The sequence below is a fragment of the Rana temporaria genome, chromosome 1, assembly GCF_905171775.1.
Source record: "Rana temporaria chromosome 1, aRanTem1.1, whole genome shotgun sequence".
NCBI lineage: Eukaryota > Metazoa > Chordata > Amphibia > Anura > Ranidae > Rana > Rana temporaria.
In genome coordinates this window covers 595,080,170-595,101,761 of record NC_053489.1, presented here as the reverse complement: position 1 = coordinate 595,101,761, position 21,592 = coordinate 595,080,170, and the positions used below count along the sequence as shown (strand labels likewise).

The window sequence follows — 21,592 nt, the reverse complement described above, 5'->3', positions numbered from 1 at the left end:
AAACTACTGATCAGGTTGTTCCGTTCCATCTCCCTGTACAGTCCTGGGAAATAAAGATTAGGATGACGTTTTTAGATCAGACAATTGTAGGTTTTTTCACCTTTGGCGCATACTATACTTTGATAAATAAGTCCTATTGTCACCTGGAAAGGAAAGATCTAGAAGGAAGAACCTTTGATAGAGACTTAAAGTGTATTCTCAGTGAGTTATTATTATAACCTTTAACAGAAAGTACTTTTTGATATGACTTCCACATTTTGACTTGCCTGCTGTCCTATTTTATGATTGTACTTTGTAGACAATAGCTCTAGGGACTATCACAGTGATAGGCAACCAGCAGCTGAAAAAATTGCAAGTCTCAACATGAACTGCCAATCAAAGAGTGTATAAAGTAGGACAACGTGATGAAGCTTATAGTTCCATGACATATGAAGATCTTCTGGATGGCTATAATGGGACTATCTGAAAATCGACTGCTGACATAAAATCAAATCCAAGATAAACCACCTGGAGATGCATTGTAATTATAAATATAAATTATAAACAAGTGCTTTAAAGAGGAAGTTAACCCAACAAAAAAAAAAATAAAAAAATACACCCTGCAAGACAAAGGAATAATGAGCTAGCATACTAGCTCATTATGAAGTACGTACCTGAGATCGAAGCCCCCACAGCTGACCTTGTTCGCCTCCTCCATCACCGCCATGTCTCCTGGAGGGACTTCCGGGTATCGCAGGTCCGGCGCTGTGATTGGCCGGAGCTGTGATGACATCAGTCCTGCGCAAGCGCACAGGTGCCGCCACTAACGGCATGACTGCCGTTAGAAGCAGCACGCTCAGTGCGCCTGCGTGCCGTTGTCTATGGAGCATGGGCCGTAGACATCGGTGCCTTTCTTTTGCAAATATCTCCTAAACGTGTAGGTTTAGGAGATATTTCTTGCACCTACAGGTAAGCCTTAATCTAGGCTTACCTGTAGGTAAAAGTGGTCTTTAAGGGTTTTTCAACCACTTTAAAATAGTATTGAATACACATACAATGTTTTCATTAAGCTACCACATTCACATATTGGTTTAAGAAAAAAATATATATTAACTTTAACCTGCCTGGCAGTATCCCCGAGCATGACTCAGGGTGTTTTTTTCATGCTGCGATCGGTATCCCCGAGTCATGCTCGGGGTAGCTGTGCAGAGTGTGCAGCAGCGCGGCTTACCTGCTCGCAGCATCCACAGACAAGTTACTTACCTTGTCCCTGGATCCTGCGATGCATCCCCGCTGTGTGAGCGAGCGGGTCCACCTCGCTCGATTCACAGTGTCCCCGTGTGCCGCCGATCTCCGTTCCCTGCGACGTTACGACGCACGGGGGCGGAGAACGGCGCCAAATTAAAAAAAGTAAATAAACACAATACACACAGTATACTGTAATCTTATAGATTACAGTACTGTATGTAAAAAATACACACCCCTTGTCCCTAGTGGTCTGCCCAGTGCCCTACATGTTCTTTTATATAATAAAAACTATTCTTTCTGCCTGCAAACTGTAGATTGTCCAAAAGTGTCCCTTTATGTCAAAAATGGTTTTAGAGCAGCTAGAAAACAGCGATAATAAATTATAATCACTTGCAGAATTGTGCGATAGCGATTTGTGGGGAAATTTGTCATAAAAAAATAAAAGAAATGACAGCGACAATTCTGCAACTGAGCAAATTTCAGTGATTTTGAGTTGATTACATTATTAAATATTTTTTTATTTTTAATTATATTATTATTTGTTATAATTATTTATAATTATTTATTATATTATAATTTATCATTTTGTTTTAAAAAAAAATCATACCCAGGATGCCTATTAGACTCTGGTTTGGTCAGATTTAAGTGAGTTATTCCTAAAAATTACAGGCCTACAGTATAAAACGCCAAATTTCCTTGCAAAATAATTGTACCGCTTTTGGTACATAATTCCAGACAGAATCATACCGCCAGGGAGGTTAAAAAAGCAATGGCCAATATCTTCAGCAATCATTGCTAATGTTTGAATGGCTTCTCAATTTTCCCTTTAGGCAAAAGTCAAAACACACATTTTTTTTGTTTGCTTGTTTTAGCTAGTATGGGAAAATAATAGAACCCCCGTCATAATTTTCTTAGATCTGGGGTACCATTAGGGGAACATCTGCAACAATGACACAGTGACACAATTCAAGAATCTGCCAGGGATTCTGCCTTCCCCTAATCTACTAAAGGAAAAAATGCTTTCTGTCTGTATTGTTTTTGAGGATTGCCCTTCACTTTTTGTCAGTAGGGTATGAAATTAGGGGGAACCTCTCTAATGAAGTCCTGGATAGTAGGGGTTTTAACCCTTTCCCACTCTACCTCAAGCTTTCAGAAGTTTTGTCTAGATATAAACTTCACACTCAATTTGCTACAATGTATCAACAACCAGATTGTTGGATGGATCTGCCTGGTGACTTTTGGAAACGACTTCTTGACACTGGCATTTGAATACATAGGGCATTCTTTCTGGAAAGCTTAGGGGTTGATTTATGAAAGGCATGCAAAATGTTCACTTTGCAAGGTAAATTACACTTTGCAAAAGAATTGTTCCCCCAAGCTTAGTGAATAAGGTGAAGCTCTGCTGACTTCCATCAACCAACCATTCATGTGCAAGATTGGATGTTTATAATATGAATTAGGAGGACTGTATAAAATAACACAGGATATGTGCAGAGGATACAGCACATGGCTGAATTGATGACACCACCATGCGTTTTTCTTTCTTTTTTTTTAATGCAACAATTATACCAAAAAAAAATAATGGTATATTTTACAGACCCAAATTCAAACAAGAGAAGTTCATTGTTATTGTTTATATACCCTTTAGGCCTGAATGAAAAAGTAATTAAAGGAAGGAATTGAAGGAATTATTAAGGAAGACAGTGTTCTTTCTATGCATTGCAAGGCTTAATATTCAATCTTGACTGGGATATCTCTAACAAGCAGTGCCCATGTGTGTCACATGACTTGCAATAAACATGCTTTTGGAATGGAACCTATAACATTAACCTCCCTGGCGGTATGATTCTTTCAGAAAAAACATGCTAAAAGCGGTACCATTATTTGCAAGGAAATTTGGCGTTTTATATTGTAGGTCTGTAATTTTTAGAAATAACTCACTTAAATCTGACCAAACAAGATTCTAATAGGCATCCCGTGTATTACATTTTTTTAAAAACAAAATTATAAATTATAATATAATAAATAATTATAAATAATTATAACAAATAATAATATAATTATAATAAAAATTATTCAATAATGTAATCAAATCAAAATCACTGAAATTTGCTCAGTTGCAGAATTGTCGCTGTCATTACTTTTTTTTTTTTATGACGAATTTCCCCACAAATCGCTATCGCACAATTCTGCAAGTGATTATAATTTATTATCGCTGTTTTTAGCTGATCTAAAACTATTTTTGACATAAAGGGACACTTTTGGTTGCTATGGACAATCTACAGTTTGCAGGGAGAAAAAAAGGTTTTTATTATATAAAATGACATGCAGGACACTGGGCAGACCACTAGGGACAGGGGGGGTGTGTTTTTTTTACATACAGTACTGTAATCTATAAGATTACAGTATACTGTGTGTATAGTGTTTGTTTACGTTTTTGAATTTGGCGCCGTTCTCCGTCCCCGTGCGTCGTAACGTCGCAGGGAACGGAGATCGGCGTCACACGGAGGCACTATGTGAATCGAGCGAGGTCCCGCTCGCTCACACAGCGCGGTGGCATCGCTGGATCCAGGGACAAGGTAAGTAAAAAGTGCCTGTGGATCTAGCGAGGCAAGCCCGTGACTGACACGGGGTTACCGATAGTAGCAAGAAAATCTAACCCCGTGTCAGTCTCGGGAAGACCGCCAGGGAGGTTAATCAAGTGTAATGCCGTGTACACACGATCATTTTTCGGCATGAAAGACATGTTTTTCCAACTTCATCATTAAAAACGACGTTGCCCACACACCATCGTTTTTAAAAAATGATGAAAATCTTATCATGTGTACGAGGCTTAAATGGGGGAATCTCTCCTGCAGTGCTATTGTATTCTGTATTGAGTCTTCCCAGCTGGCAGAACACGATTACTGCTAGTGGCTGTAGCCACTAGCAGTAATCACAAGTAAAAAATCAGACAGGCTAGTGTATTGACTTGGGTATAACCAGCCTGCTCACAGATGGATCAAATCTTGGATTGTTCCTTTTGAACCGGGCAGGATTTTATTCAGCTATTGCTGGCTTTAGTTTTACAGCTAAAGTTGAATCTGCTACAATTTTGTAATTCCTTGCCCCCTTACCATGATAATGAAATTCTTCAATAAAAACTTTCTGATTTTAATACATAACTTAGGTTAGACCCAGTGATGTCATCCCTGGGTCTCAGTTCTTCTCTATACCATGCAAGCAGGTCATGGCTGTAGGGAGGGGCTGGCAGGGTGTTGTACATAGCTTCCTGAAAACAATACAGCACCATGCCTCAGTTATCTTCTCAAGGGCTTTTTGTCCTGATGCAAGCACTTGCTGGCTCTTGGGAGGAGATTTGCAAAGCTCACAACGTTTTCATGTGTGGATGTCAGTCTGGAGGAGTGGGCATTCCTTGAAATGCTGTGGTCCCATGCAGACAGACCTTAGATAATGGCCACGTGTGATGCTGAGCCTTCGCAATTTAAAGAATTGAAATTCAGTGAGTGAAATAGAAGGGTCAGGGGCAGTAAGGCCTAGGAAGGAAAGAGCTAGATGATATTGTATGTCCTCCAGTCCAGAAATGAGGCAGGCTCTATCTGACTTGTAACAGATTCTAATACAAACTTTGAGAAGCTCACAGTGTGCAGTGAAATCGGAGTAAGCAATTTCAATACAAGAGTTTAGCCTGTTCAACTGAGCAAGACTGAAGGTAAGGCTGGAGTTCAGCTTCAGTAATAACAGCTAAATATTCAGAGGTTTTATAACTGGAGCGTTCCAGAGTCGGGTATCACAGTTCATGAATTTATTGCTGCAAGTATTCCATCTCTATTATTGTCTTTTCAGTTTGAAGTGACAAGCCTTTTAAGCAGTATTTAAAACATCATTGTGTAATCTCTACAATATTTGAAATCTGCCTTTTGACAATATTTGCTGCTCTTATTTTCAGTTTTAACTGTAACATATTTGTTGAATGTGTCCTTGCTCTAAGGTACAATAGCAGTGTTAATGACCTATGCAACACACAACATTGATACATTGCTTTACAAATCTAAATCTGCATTGTAGAACTGGTTGCATATTATTTTCTTTTTCAAATCCTCAATTTTTTTTAAATTAAACCAAATGTATATTCTAACAAATACCACCTATTTGTAGTGAATTTATGTCAATTTCGGATGGACTTTTATTTTTTATTTAACATAATTTAATAAATAAATAACCCGATTGGGCCTATAGATACATACTAAACAACATCTTTTAGTGATCAGTAATATGATTCCATCTTTAAAATATATGGATTATGGATATTATATAGATGGAGGTCTAGTATTAATCACTAATTGATATGGGGCTTTTAAAGGGGAGTTCCACCCACAATTTCACTTTTTAAATATAAATACCCCTGTAATACACAAGCTTAATGTATTCTAGTAAAGTTAGTCTGTAAACTAAGGTCCGTTTTGTTAGGTTGTTACAGCATTTAGATAGTTTATAATCTAGAAATAGACTGTGGCCATCTTAAGTGTGGGCATCATGAAGCCAGACTGTATGACTTCCTGGATTTCAGCTTTGCATATCTCGCACATGCTCAGTGCACAAGCAATGTAATAGGTTTCAGTCAGGTTTGAAAGGACTACTGGGAAACATGATGCCTATCCCAGAAACCCTTGCAAATAGCCTTGTGACTTAATAGCCTAGGCAAATAAGGAGGAGGAAGTAATGAAGGACTACAAAATAAAGGTATTTACAAGCAACAAATTAAATAAAAATTGTCCATTCTGAACACTATGGCCCCGTACACACGACCGAGTTTCTCGGCAGAATTCAGCCAGAAACTCGGTTCAGAGCTGAATTCTGCCGAGAAACCTGGCCGTGTGTACACTTTCGGCCGAGGAAGCCGACGAGGACCTTGGCGAGGAAATAGAGAACATGTTCCTCGTTGTTCAATGGCAAAAGTCGGCCCGCCGAGTTCCTCGGCGGCTTCCACACTGAACTCGACGAGGAACTCGATGTGTTTGGCACGTCGAGTTCCTCGGTCGTGTGTATGGGGCCTTAGAGATTAGAGCATGCAGCACAGACAAACATAAATAAAATGGGTGGAACTCCACTTTAAGTATTGATATGCCCCAATGGGGGTTGTTTTATTTATTTATTTATGAATATTAAAAAAAGACTGTGGGCCAGATTCACATAGAATTGCCCTACGCTGCGGCGGCGTAACGTATCCCATTTACGTTACACCGCCGCAAGTTTTCAGCGTAAGTGCTTGATTCACAAAGCACTTGCCTGTAAACTTGCGGCGGCGTAGCGTAAATACGCCTGGCGCAAGACCGCCCAATTCAAATGGGGCGGGGACCATTTAAATTAGGCGCGTTCCCGCGCCGAACGTACTGCGCATGCTCCGTCCCTAAAATTTCCCGACGTGCATTGCGCTAAATGACGTCGCAAGGACATCATTGGTTTCGACGTTAACGTAAATGGCGTCGAGCACCATTCACGGACGACTTACGCAAACGACGTGAAATTTCAAATTTCGACGCGGGAATGACGGCCATACTTAACATTGGCTAGACCACCTAGAAGGCAGGTTTAGTTTTACGCCTCGTATCTCTACGGAAACAACGTAAATTTACAGCGACGGTCAAAGCATATGTTCGTGAATCGGCATAACTAGCCATTTGCATATTCTACGCCGACCGCAATGGAATCACCACCTAGCGGCCGGCCTAGAATTGCAGCCTAAGATCCGACGGTGTAAGTCACTTACACCTGTTGGATCTTAGAAATATCTATGCGTAACCTGATTCTATGAATCAGGCGCATAGATACGACAATCGTATCTCTTTTATGAATCTGGCCCTGTGTTCTTTTATTCAAAAAAGTTGTGTACCAGTCCATCATACAATCTTAATCTTTTGAAAAATTACTAGAAATAGTAACAATTACCCATATAATAAAAAGCTTTAAAGTAGAGCTAAAGGCAAAACTTTTTTTTTTTTTTAGCTAAAGTAAGGGAGATTTATAACCATGGTCAATTTTATTGCTGTGTCTTCGTCCCATTGGGGAGGTTTCCCTTCACTTCCTGTGCCAAAACAGTAAGGGAGGAAATCCCTGGTTGTCACCAGAACTTGTGTCTACGTTGGAAAAATTCTCTTCTCTTACTGTTCTGCGGAAACTCCAAAAATGTTTTCCCTTACTTTCATTTTAGTGATAATGGTAAAGGTGACATATAGTTTAGTTTAGTTATATTTTAGGGGGGTATTTATGAATAAGATAAAAAATCATTGCTTAGTATTGAAACTTTTTGAGACCCACTCACTCCTTTTTTAGCTATATATATTTTAGAACATTGTTCCTCAACCAGGGTGCCATGTGGGTTCCCCTGAGTTGACTTAAGCACAGGAACCAATTTGCGCTGGATCATTATCGTGAGTAATGAGTATCATGAGTTGATATGGTGCAGGCCAGCCACTGGCATCATAACAACCAATGGTGCGCTAGAATCAGATCACACAGAACTCAGATTCAGGGCAGGCAGTATACAAGGCCATCTCTAGCATTCAGGAGAAGATGGAAGTTTAGCTCATCCAGACCTCCTCCACCTCCTGCTGTATGCTGAAGCCAAAAGGTAGTGCTCTGATATGAAGAGGGGACAGTGGTGATAGGGGGTGGGACCGACTTGATGGAGGGACTGTGTGATTGAGGATCTGCCATGGGGGGGGCTCTATTATGGAGAAATTGTGATTATGGGGGATTCTGATGTGATAGTGGGCTTCTGATGTGAAGTTAATTGTATCAAGACAGGTGTCTGAATTTTCCCAGGTTCAGATCCCCCATTGACTAAGTAACGTTTATGTTTGTTTTCTTGTTTTTTGTTTTTTTTTTAGGCTGATTTTGCATACTTTTAATTTTTTTTTTTACATAACTATGGTCATACTAATGCACACTGTGTTCATCAGTGTTCTGCAGTGTTCATCTTTAGAAAGCCTACTCTGAACAGTAAAGAACAGCCGCTGATGAAGTGGATGGATGTGAACAGGAAGTGGCACTAAAAAAGCTCCAGGAGATCAGCAGCATGAGATGCAATAAATGATAAAAAAGGGTGAAAACAGTATTTTGGTTTACAAAACATCAATGGCTTATGATAGACACTGATTTAAAAAAACTAAATCTTATTCAGTTTGAGTTTACTTGAAATTCTGAACTGAGTAAACAAGAAGAACAGGCTAAAATACATGTAGCTGTAAAATGTACGATCTGCAGGTCTTTGTTGCATACTGCTTTTGCCTCATTAGCTTCACAAATGCCATAAGCCAAGTGGCTGTGACTATATAGTAATGCAAGCAGAGAATATTTCTACTACTTTGATGTATGAAGGTATCTATCATTGAACTTGTTTAAACCCCTCATTTGAAAAATCTCTTATACAGTATATGCTTTTTGTCACAGAAAAGCATCTGCTGCCATTATGTGTTTAGTTTGTAAAAAGCAAGCCAACCAGCAATCACTTTGCTTTCAACGGTATACAAAGTTTGGAAGTTTATTTTCATGCAAAGCATTGCGATGGTGTATCATGCTTTTTCTCAATTCTACGCAGTTAACACAGTTGTCTTAATAAATGTCAGTGACATTCAGAATCTTTTCTCTTACAGCCATTTCGTAGAGTGACGTTTTCTGTTGTGAGTCAACCTCAGGACCCTCACCAGGGGTCATTGCAGAGTTGCTATGACAGCGGACTGGAAGAATCGGAAACGCCGAGTAGTAAGAGTTCATCTGGACCACGACTGGGTGCCCTACCTCTCCCAGAAGACAACTATGAGCGAACTACGCCGGATGGCAGTGTTGGTGAGGCAGAGCATATGGAAAATGGTAGGGACAAACACATACACATATACTCTAGGCAAGCAGTTAAAACAAACGAAAACTGATTAAAAATACAGTATATATATATATATTTTCTCATTAAGCATGGCCTGATCGCCATAAGCAGTAGTTGAATATTTCATATTGTTTCCATCTATCAGTCTATGTAAGGCCACCCCTAAATATAAGCAGTCTAGGCTGGGACTCGCTTTGGAAAGCAGCAAATCTTATGCTTTCAAACAAGGGGAGACCAGGATTTTTCTAAATTAAAGCCCAAATAAATGATAGAATATAACAGAGGGAAATTAAACGTTGTGTCAGGATTCCAAATTCATTTATAGAAAAATCTCAGTTGCACATCCTTGTAGCAATAGGACCATGAAGACAAGGGTGCTTAAATGACTATGATCGACAGCGCCGTCAATATCAATCTAGCATATGTTATACATCTTCAACAATCCCAGTTGCCTATGTGAAGCAATTTTTATAAATATATATATATATATATATATATATATATATATATATATATATACAGTACAGACCAAAAGTTTGGACACACCTTCTCATTCAAAGAGTTTTCTTTATTTTCATGACTATGAAAATTGTAGATTCACACTGAAGGCATCAAAACTATGAATTAACACATGTGGAATTATACATAACAAAAAAGTGTGAAACTGAAACTGAAAATATATTTCATATTCTAGGTCCTTTTAAAGTAGCCACCTTTTGCTTTGATTACTGCTTGGCACACTCTTGGCATTCTCTTGACAAGCTTCAAGAGGTAGTCACCTGGCGCAGCACCCCATCACTCTCCTTCTTGGTCAAATAGCCCTTACACAGCCTGGAGGTGTGTTTGGGGTCATTGTCCTGTTGAAAAATAAATGATGGTCCAACTAAACGCAAACAGGATGGAATAGCATGCCGTTGCAAGATGCTGTGGTAGCCATGCTGGTTCAGTATGCCTTCAATTTTGATTAAATCCCCAACAGTGTCACCAGCAAAGCACCCCCACACCATCACACCTCCTCCTCCATGCTTCACGGTGGGAACCAGGCATGTAGAGTCCATCCGTTCACCTTTTCTGCATCGCCCAAAGACACGGGGGTTGGAACCAAAGATCTCAAGTTTGGACTCATCAGACCAAAGCACAGATTTCCACTGGTCTAATGTCCATTCCTTGTGTTCTTTAGCCCAAACAAGTCTCTTCTGCTTGTTGCCTTTCTTTAGCAGTGGTTTCCTAGCAGATATTCTACCATGAAGGCCTGATTCACACAGTCTCCTCTTAACAGTTCTAGAGATGTGTCTGCTGCAAAAGGTGGCTACTTTGAAGAACCTAGAATATGAAATATATTTTCAGTTGTTTCACACTTTTTTGTTATGTATAATTCCACATGTGTTAATTCATATTTTTGATGCCTTCAGTGTGAATCTACAATTTTCATTAAAGAAAACTCTTTGAATGAGAAGGTGTGTCCAAACTTTTGGTCTGTACTATATATATATTTATATAAATACAAATATATATATATATATATATATATATATATATATATATATATATAGAGAGAGAGAGAGAGAGAGAGAGAGAGAGAGTTCAAAAGAGAGAGCAGCACTCACAGGTGAAGATTTAATTTCAACGTTTTGGCAAGCTTGACTTCCATCCTTGTGTCTTGTTGAAATGTAAAAATAAAATCTTCACTGTGCGTTCACCTCTCAAGACCGTGTGTCACTCTCTCTTTTGGACTATATGTACTGCAGGCTTTGCTGCATACCCAGGCCCATTTTCTCTCTGATATGTATGCAGTGGCAATCACTGTATATATATATATATATATATATACACATTTATATGCATATATCAATTCAGACGAGGTGTGGCTTACCATTCTGTGTATGTGCCAACATCCCTACAGGTCAGTTAACTAGACAACATTTTTGAGTATATGGGGTTTTTAGACACAAATGTCAACAACAATTATGTTTGCAAAAGTGTATTATTGCAAAAATAAAATCATTAGTATCATGTTCCCATGAGAAAATCCCAACGCTATTTGAATGAGCTTTCATCAGGGGTAAAAGAATACTCATATATCACATGAGACAACTAGATTCAAATCAGCCAGGTAAACCTAAAATATATTCCAGCTTGTGGACCTGGAGAATACTCCTACTGGGACCAGTACGGCTGGTCTCTGGTCTAGACCCTGGTTTGTTCTCCATATGAATTTACCTTTGCACTGTTTAATGCAAATCTACGTCACCTGGGCCCCCTTGTGAATTCCTTGACTCAAACTTCTGTTCAGGCATTCTTCCGGGTCCACAAGTTGGAAAATTTGTAACTTTACCTGGCTGAGAAATACGTAGTTCTCTCATGTGATATATGAGTATTCTTATGCCTTCTTATGAAAACTCATTCAAAGCATTCTTCATGGATATAACTGTAATTGGTGAACCATGTTTAATATGGAGAACTTCTGAATGAACGGTAAGAGTAATGCCCTGTACACACGATCGGTTCATCCGATGAAGCTGACTTTCATCAGTCGTGCCTACACACCATCAGTTAAAAAAACAATCGTGTCAGAACACGGTGACGTAAAACACGACAACGTGCTGAGAAAAATGAAGTTCAATGCTTCCAAGCATGCGTCAACTTCATTCTGAGCATGCGTGGATTTTTAACCGATGGACGTGCCCACAGATTATCGTTTTTTTCTATCAGTTAGTTAACCATCAGATAATTTTAAAACAAGTTCTTAGTTTTTTAACCGATGGATAAAAAACCGATGGGGCCCACACACGATCGGTTAGTCTGATGAAAACGGTCCATCAGACTGTTTTCATCAGACAAACCGATCGTGTGTACGCGGCATTATACTTCTGTTCATATCAGCCAGTATTTTTTACTGATGTTTTTATCTCTGTAACAATAAAATATTTACCTTTTTATATATAATTATATTATTCTGTTGACATTTATGCCTAACAAAAAGTCCCATATACCTAAACAAAGATTGTGTCTGGTTATATGATTATATATAGTGACATTTTGGAGCCACTAAATTGACTACATCATCAGATAAATGTGATCATCCCTCTTGTCTGACGAATGAGTCTATTTAGTGGCTCCGAATTGTCGCTTATATATTAACACTACAATTGCTTCAGACAAGCAACTAGATGTGCTGATGGTGCACTACATACTCAGGATTCAAAAATTTAAACCTAATTACCTAATTTAATTTTTCAGCAGCTAAGAATTGTAGCACTGTGTTGCACATGAATTGTGGTGAAGGAGTAAAGATTTGCTAATCTCAATTAGTCAGTGCTTGATTGACTTGTACATTTCACTGCAATAATTCTTGAATTATTTGATTCCATCTAAATGTACATGTAAATCACATTTACTATGCTTTTAATTGTTGTATAATTCATTTTTGCATGATACTGGCATTCTGAGATTTATATGTATTGTGGTTTAATTTAAATGGTTTACACCTATGGTGTTGCTGTAAACTGGTAGGTTTTTGTGCACCGAATCAGCTTTTATGGTATATGGCTTTCTTGTAATAAAATGCTGCTATATTGAGAGCTTGTTCGTCAGACTTGTAATTCAAAGGGAGCTTATAATGCCTCAATAAATATATGGATATGGACATTTCATAATACTAGTCAATATACTTTGTGATCACATTTTATTAAGTGTTTGTAAGAAATGCATATGTTTGCTTTTCCTTACCATCAGAGATATGGCCCCTCAGAAAGCAATAATGTCAGGAAGATGTTCCCCTAACAAAGAGAAATAGGAAGGTCAGACTGTAGATGGAAGTCGGTATTAGAAATAGAAGCCCATCAATGAAGAGTTTTTAAGTGGCTTATACTGAGGAAGAACTTACGGATGTAGTTGAAGGTTGTCATGGTAAATGAGTACTTTGAATGGACTGCAATGCTGTGTTACATTGGAGAGTCATGAGAACAGCCTTGAAGCTAAAAAGAAAAGGTGCTTGACAGATAAATATGGAAAGGACATTCCACAGACATGGGTCCAGCTGAGAGATACAAGAGATTCTTATGCCGAGTGCAGCAGGCGGAAAATAGTATGTCGCATAGAAGGGAATGCGGGGTCTGAACTTTATTTATTGGGAAGTATTATATAATTACTGTATACTTTGTACTGTGAATATAGTTCCTGATGTCATATGTCAAGTGTGGGCAGACACAATGGACCACTTGGTCTTTTTTTGCTGTCACTTTTCTATATGTACTGTATGATATACAACATGTCCTCCACAAACAAACTTACAAATCCAGTACATTACACAAATTGCACCTTCTTATCCATTTTCAGCTGAAGACGGTGCCATTTTAGCTTCTATTTAGATCTGCAGTTGCAATGGTGTTGAACATGTAAACAGTTATGACAGCAGCCTTTTGACAGCATGACAGTTCAGTTGAGAGCATAACACCAGACATATGGGGGCTTAAAATGGAACTAAATCCTCCTATCCTTTAGAGCAGGGGTCTCCAAACTATGGCACCCCAATTGTTCAGGAACTACAATTCCCATCATGCTTAGTCATGTCTGTGAATGTCAAAGAAGGCCGTATGTTGGGAGATCCCTGCTTTACAGCTACGGAAGCTGCCATCTTAGACCCTGTTGGATCTGCAGCTGTCATGGTGCTACACCAGTTATGACACCAGCTATTTAATGGATTGACAGCAACCATGACAGTTATCATTTACAGAATGCCTTGTATATGACTATTTTTGGGAAACAGGTTAGTTCTGCTTAAATCCCTGTACGCACAGGCTGAATGTCGTGAAACAACAGTCGGTTAAAAAAAACATTTGGCTTGTGTGTATGTTGGTCTGTCTGACAGAAGTTGGTCATTCAGCCAGCTTCTGTCGGACATGCATACTGAAAAACTAATAGCTGGCTGATTCCTGATCAGCCAATGGCAGCGAGCACTGTTTGGAGTGTTCTGGTGGGGGGGAATTCCCCTGTCAGAACACAATATCTCAGCGAAGGGGTGATCGCTAAAGTAACTTTGCATGGTTAGTACAGCGACTCCGACCGGAGCCGTCGTTTTTTTTTCATGCAATGTGTACCCAGCTTAAGGGCTGACATAAACACGCTGGCAACTATGGCAGTTATCATCAGAGTCCTGCTTTAAAGATAACATTCACTGCAAACATGCTAGTAGGCAGATGTAAGAGCTTGTTAATACTAGCTGCATACTAAACTGGATAATTTAGTGTGCAACTAGTGTCCACTGTGTAACAGCACTAACAAACAGCACCTTGTGTTTTACAGTGCAAGGCATGGTTAATTTTTTTTTTTTACTTTATTCAAAGTGTACACATTGTGACAATAGTTATTTGTCACAATTAATAAGGTATATGCAAAGCAGATAAATGAAACCCTAGCACCTATGGACGCAAATGAGTTGTACAACAATACACCAGCTGCATTAAAACATGACTAAAAGATTTAATAACATTTAATAAAAAAAATTTAACTTGTTTTTTTGGGGGGGTGGGGAAATGGTTAAATTGGGTTTAATTCTGCTTTTAAGCCTAGCTTTAGCAAAACCCTTTTCAGTTTTGGATAGAGAGAAAATGGTTTTGAACATTTGTTGTAAATGCTGCTTGTGTCTCTGTTAGAGACAGTTCTACTTATTTCCTGTTATGTCTGACGCCTATCATAGACAGAATGTGAGAGTAAATCTCACCAGACAGCAAACATTTTTTTTTTACATGCGCTTGTTAATTTTTCTACTAGAAAAATGTTTTTCGTAGCTGTCCATATTCCCGGCTCTTCTCAACCCGGTCTTCTCGACTCTTCATTTGATAGATTGATAGCAGCGCTGCTCTCAATCAAATCCAAATGACGTGGGTGCCGGGGGCGGGGCTGAGTCCAGCATTCGTGTCTATGGACGCAAATGCTGGACTTGGGAGCACGCCCGCAAGGTAACCCCCTTGGAAAAGTGCTTTCCAAAGGGGGTTATCTGATGCGGGGAGGATCAGAGACAGCCAGCGAGGGACCCCAGAAGACCGTAAGTATGACATGTTTGTTATTTTTTTTTATTACGAACCTTTAGTATCTATTTAACTCAATGCACATTAACACACTAAATCATGGGTCTTCAAACTACGGCCCTCCAGTTGTTCAGGAACTACAATTCCCATCATGCCTAGTCATGTCTGTGAATGTCAGTGTGTTACAATGCCTCATGGGATGTTTAGTTCTACAACAGCTGGAGGGCCGTAGTTTGAGGATCCCTGCACTAAATAAACAACAGTGGACTGCCCTGATGTGAACCCATGTGAACCTAAGGTTTGTATTTTTTAACATATATAAAGTTGATCTTTAATAGTGTTATTGAATCTGTAATAATATTTATGAAGCTATGAATTATTATTTATGAAACCCTAGCTGGTTGATTATAGTGCTTAGACTGCTGTGTTCAATTAATTAAATTGTACAAAACACCTTAAAACATAACATATGGCAAACATAAAATGAAGGAAACTTAAAAAAAAAATTTAATAATTATCTCTAATAAATGTAATACTAACAGAGATTATGAGGTTAAAGCAAAGATGTCATTAGATTTTTTTACAAATTATACAAAATATATACAAGTTTAATGTCTACAAATTGGTAATGCACATACCTGCAGTAAATTTTAACTGGTCTTTCTACACCTGAATGCCAGGCCATTACTAACGGGGCACACACATCTGGTTGGTACCATAAGTACAAAAAAGTAAATTAAACTCAAAGACACAAAATAGTTTCCGATTTCAGTGGTGGTGTTTTTTAAAGGGGAAACAAGTTTATTAAAGGGGAAACAAATTCGATATATTGACATATTGTCCATATATATAAATTAAAGGTAACCAAATATCCTATGTATCAAAGCTCACATGAACTATTCAAAAAATGACACCTCTGAATACACATTTACTGTCACCAGGGAGATTTGGCCATCTGTGCTCAAAAAACGCTAGACTTCACTGGTCTTTGGACTATATTATCCAATTATAATTTGATTGATGGATATTAATAAAACTGCAGCTCCTCCAAAACAGTATTAGAACAAAAGAATAGCTAAGGCATAACAAACTTTTCTGGTGCACAAGGATATTCCATACACTAAATCTTAAAAACAAACTCTTTGATAAGTCTGCCCAGGGGTTAGATATCACATACTGGGGGAAATTAGACTTTTTATTATCATGTCTTTATTATTGCTTTAATAAAGAGATTGTTTTACAATTTGTATATGGAATATCCTTGTACACTAGAAAAGTCCATAATGCCAAAACTATTCCTATGGTTTTTGAACTAGGCCAGGACCCATTATTATTAAAAGGAACCACACAGACAACAAAAAGAAAAGGGACTTTAGAGGTGCTCAAACATAAACCCAAGAAAAAAAAAGAGAGTGTGTAACCTCAATGTAAAATTTACAAAAATTTTATTAATTCATAGGTTAAGAACATATAAAATATAGAAAGTATAATTTCCACCCCTGAAAAAGACTCTAGTTCCTGCTGAGCTCTATTTTGACTATGCATAAAATAAAATTATATTTCCATAATCATACATAAAAATTGATACAACTACAGGGCAATATTTATAGCAAAACTGCTGAAGGACTCAAATGCTGCACACACGATCGGAAATTCCGACCATCAAGAACGCCGACAGGAACTTTTTCATTTGGAAAAATAGAGAACCAGCTCTCAATCTTTTGTTAGTGAAAATTCCGACAGCAAAAGTCCGATGGAGCATACACACAGTCGGAATTTCTATGCAAAAGCTCACATTAGACTTTTCTTGTCGGAATTTCCGATCGTGTGTACGCTGCAAAATGGTTTTGCAATGTTTGGTGCTTCCTCAGGGGACCCTAGTGTAGAAAAAAATGGAACACAATTAGAATAATACTTCCATAAATCCATAGACAATAAAACAAAGACAATGCATAGGGGTTACATTCTTATGTTCAACAAAGTAACACAGTGTGCATGTGGCGGCACATTCAGGGGGAAAAATATTTTTTTTAGACAGAAAAACCCATAGACTGGGAGAATGCTGCAAGATGATTGTGGATGGCTAGATGGAACCTCTATTAATGAGACCAAGACCTAATAAATAAATAAAGAATAAATGAAAAACAAAACAAAAAAATACTCGCTATAAATGCAGAGGGGCAATAATAATAATGTAATAATGAAAACTTGATTGTAAATTGGGGGTAAAAGTTATGTGTCTGGATGGGAGACATCATTTTGCAAACATGAGGAGCACACACAAGTGTTTATAATAATACCTTGATGTGTTTCACAGCTTTAGCACTTATTTATAAGGTCTCATGAGTAGGGATGAGCAGAACACCCCCCCGTTCGGTTCGCACCAGAACCTGCGAACAGACCAAAAGTTTGTGTGAACTTTAGAACCCTGTTAAAGTCTATGGGACGCGAACGTTTGAAATCTAAAGTGCTAATTTTAAAGGCTAATATGCAAGTTATTGTCCTAAAAAGTGTTTGGGGACCTGGGTCCTGCCCCAGGGGACATGTATCAATGCAAAAAAAAGTTTTAAAAACTGATGTTTTTTCGGGAGCAGGGAATTTAATAATGCTTAAAGTGAAACAATAAAAGTGAAATATTCCTTTAAATTTCGTACCTAGGGGGGGTGTCTAGTATGCCTGTGAAATAGCACATGTTTCTCGTGCTTAGAAGTGTAATTTCTGAATTAAAAAAAGTATTTTAAAAATCACTCGCGGCTAACATGAATTGTCGGCTACCGGCAATTCAGAGAAAATTCATTCATAAAAAAAAAAAAGCATGGGGGTCCCCCCAAATTCAATTACTGGGCCCTTCAGGTCTGGTACAGATATTAAGGGGGAACCATGGTGTCAATTTTTGAAAAAATTACGTGGGGTTCCCCCCAAATATCCATTCCAGACCCTTCAGGTCTGGTGTGGGTTTTAAGGGGAACTCCACCCCAAATATAAAAAAAATGGCGTGAAGTTCCCCCAAAAATCCACACCAGACCCCTTATCCGAGCACGTAACCTGGCCGGCCGCAGAAAAGAGGCGGGATGAGAGAGTGCCCCCCTCCTGAACCGTACCAGGCCACATGCCCTCAACATGGGGAGGATGTCCCCATGTTGATGGGGACAAGGGCCTCAAAAGTGCTTTATTAAAAAAGAAAAAAAAATCCAGCGGTGGTAATCCACTCTCGATCCCCGCTCCAACGTTGTTGGTATCCAGGTCCAAGATCCATCCAGGTTCGGGATCCAGAGCGCACGCATCGCCGGCCACCTGTCTCCACCAGACCCAGCTTAAACCAGTGACAGCTCTTAAATAGGTGAGGCGGGGGCCACCCATCACGTGACCCCGCCCCCCTCTGATGCAAGGGAAAGCCTGGGCTTCACCAGTTATGTAGTCAGAGGGTGTGTCAGTGGGGGATGGGTCACGTGACGGGTGGCCCCGCCTAACCTATATAAGAGCTATCACTGGCTCATGCCGCGTCATTCACCGGGCTGTCTCCGGTGGAGACAGGCAGCCGGCGATGCATGTGCTCTGGATCCTGGACCTGAATGGATCTTCTCATCGCTGGACCCCGGCAGAGAGGAGATCACCTGTCGCTGGATACCGACAACGTTGGAGCGGGGAATCGAGAGTGAATTACCACCACTGGATTTTTTTTTCTTTTTTAATAAAGGACTTTCTCCACATGTGTGTTTTTTTACTATTATTTACACTTCCTTAGTGAATTGGTAGAGGTACAATGTACCCCATTACCAATTCACATGGGGGGCGGGATCGGTGTTTCCGCTTTGTTAAAGGGGTCTTCCAGAATCTGATGAGCCCCCCCGCCCGCAGACCCCCACAACCACTGGCCAGGGTTGTGGGCATGAGGCCCTTGTCCCCATCAACATGGGGACATCCTCCCCATGTTGAGGGCATGTGACCTGGTACCATTCAGGAGGGGGGGCGCTCTCTCGTCGACAATTCATTATAGCCGCGAGTGATTTTTAATTGACTTATTTCCTTCAGAAATGACACTTTGTGCAGGGACAGTTCCAAGCACGGGAAACAAGCACTATTTCACAGGCATACTAGACACACTAGGTATGAAATTTAAAGGAATATTTAATTTTATTGTTTCACTTTAAGCATTATTAAATTCACTGCTCCCGAAAAAACGGACATTTTTAAAACTTTTTTTTGCATTGATACATGTCCCCTGGCGCAGGACCCAGGTCCCCAAACACTTTTTAGGACACTAACTTTCATATTAGCCTTTAAACTTAGAACTTTAGATTGCTCCCATAGACTTTAACAGGGTGTTCCGCCGCTTTTCGAATTTGCCACGAACACCCCAAATTGTTCGCTGTTTGTCGAACAGGCGAACAGGCAATGTTTGAGTCGAACATGAGTTTGACTTGAACTCGAAGCTCATCCCTACTCATCAGCAAGCAGTAAAGGTGTGAACTGTATCAAGGTATTTATGGGATGCTGGCTGTATACTGAAATATTAAAATGCCAGGTACTGAGGGAGCAAAGAAAGCTGCTGCAGGTATGTGCATGCATATTCTTATTTTTTAGCATTGACTTGGCAAAGTGCAATGATTATGTACAAAATTTAAGTTTTCAGTACACTGTTGCCACTTTACTTTGGCATCTCATTATTGCTCATTGTATTTTCCTACATGTATGTGCATTTAAAAAATGGAAAAGTTGAAAAGACTGTATCTAGCGGGAACTTATTTTCCATGTTAGCAGTAGCACATTGGTGTGAATGAAGTCATTTAAAACACATCTACATCTTTCTGGGAAATGTTATATTATAAGGCAAGGAGTGAAATAATTTAAACTGCATTGTTTATTTGATTGTTCCCTTAAGCTTTTATGTTAGCCAAGTGAATTTGTGATCAGTAGGTAATTTTCAGACCTTTCTGGCTGTCAGTGGATTGACTGTACTCACATGTGATACAAGGCCTCAGAATCAAAGCATCTGAAGGAGGAACATATTGCATTAGAAACATGAAAGGGACAATCTGTTTGATTGCTAGGGACAACAAAACAGCCCTTTGTTTAAACATATTCAGTTAGATAGCCCACACTGTCTCTTGAGGTTGTTCAGTAAGGTAGTACGTGCAAATTGCTATGGTGAAATGTAAAGTTCAGTTAACTATAGCAAGCAATCAAATTAACATTTACTGTGATTGGATCATGTAGATGTGGATTATGTAATTTTGACCCATCACCTTTGCACCCTCTATTTTATAGAAAAACCCTATGCAAATATAAAAAAGGCAGATTTGTCCAGTTTTAGTTTAAAGAAATATTACATGTGTGCCTAAACGTTATATACAAGGGTTTTAGTGAAATTACTGGGTAGAACTCTATAGTAATAACTCCTCTTCTCCTTATCCTTCTCGCCTTCTTTCCAGGCAGAAGTAACGTGCTGTCATTAATGTTCTTTATGAAGGAAAATTAATGTCAGTGGTGGTCACAGTTGATGGTCTTCCTCGGTGTGGCTTGTCTGCAATGCTGTTTTCCCCTTCTTTAAACTTCTTCATCCAACTGTGAACATTGCCCTTGTCAATCACGGTAATTTTTTTGACATTCTGTGGATGTCGTACAGCCTGCACCCCTCCTTGGTCAGGAGCTTAATGATGGCAGGTTTGTTCTACTTGGAATCCATTATGTACCTGCAATGAAGAAGAAGAATTATGCCCCGTGCACACCATCATGTGATGAAAAAAAACTACGTTTTTAAAAACGTCACTTTAATTGACCGTGTGTGGGGGAAAACGTTATTTTATGTCTTGTAAAAAACGACCAAAAAAAATTGAAGCATGCTTCAATTTTATGTGTCGTTTTTCAAAACGTCATTTTTTACTTCACAGAAATTGACCGTGTGTAGCAAAAAACGTCGTTTAAAAAGACGTTTTTACACCCGCGCATGCCCAGAAGCGAGCTTCAATGGAAAAAGTGGTGAGAACGTAACCTCGCTTTGCTAGAACATTGTGAGAAAAACGATGGTGTGTAGGCAACTTCGTCTTTGAAAATTGAAGTTTCAAAAACGTTGTTTTTTACTTCACAGAAAATGTTTTTTTTTTCATCACATAAAGCAGGGTTTCTCAACTCCAGTCCTCAAGGCGCCCCAACAGGTCATGTTTTCAGGCTTTCCATTATTTTGCACAGGTGATTTAATCAGTTTCACTTCCTTGTAATTACCACAGCTGTATCATCGGTGGGAAATCCTGAAAACATGACCTGTTGGGGCGCCTTGAGGACTGGAGTTGAGAAACACTGACATAAAGTGATGGTGTGTATGCGGCATAAGAGTTGCTATAGAGGAAGAGTTACTCTACTAACAACGTGTAAAATTTGAATAACCTATGTAAGTTAACAAATAAGTTATGCCCACTTTTGGTTTACATTTGGTACAACCCTTGTATTTAAATTA

General features: G+C 39.1%; 1 protein-coding gene across 2 annotated transcripts in view; it reads left to right on the top strand.

The window, feature by feature from the left end:
- Positions 1-21,592, top strand: part of PCDH7 (protocadherin 7) — a 1,118,542-nt gene that overhangs the window by 532,919 nt on the left and 564,031 nt on the right. For both annotated transcript variants that reach the window (XM_040335151.1, XM_040335152.1), the window contains exon 2: positions 8,883-9,099. In XM_040335151.1, the coding sequence (XP_040191085.1) occupies positions 8,883-9,099 (217 nt within the window). The remainder of the gene's footprint in view (positions 1-8,882; positions 9,100-21,592) is intronic.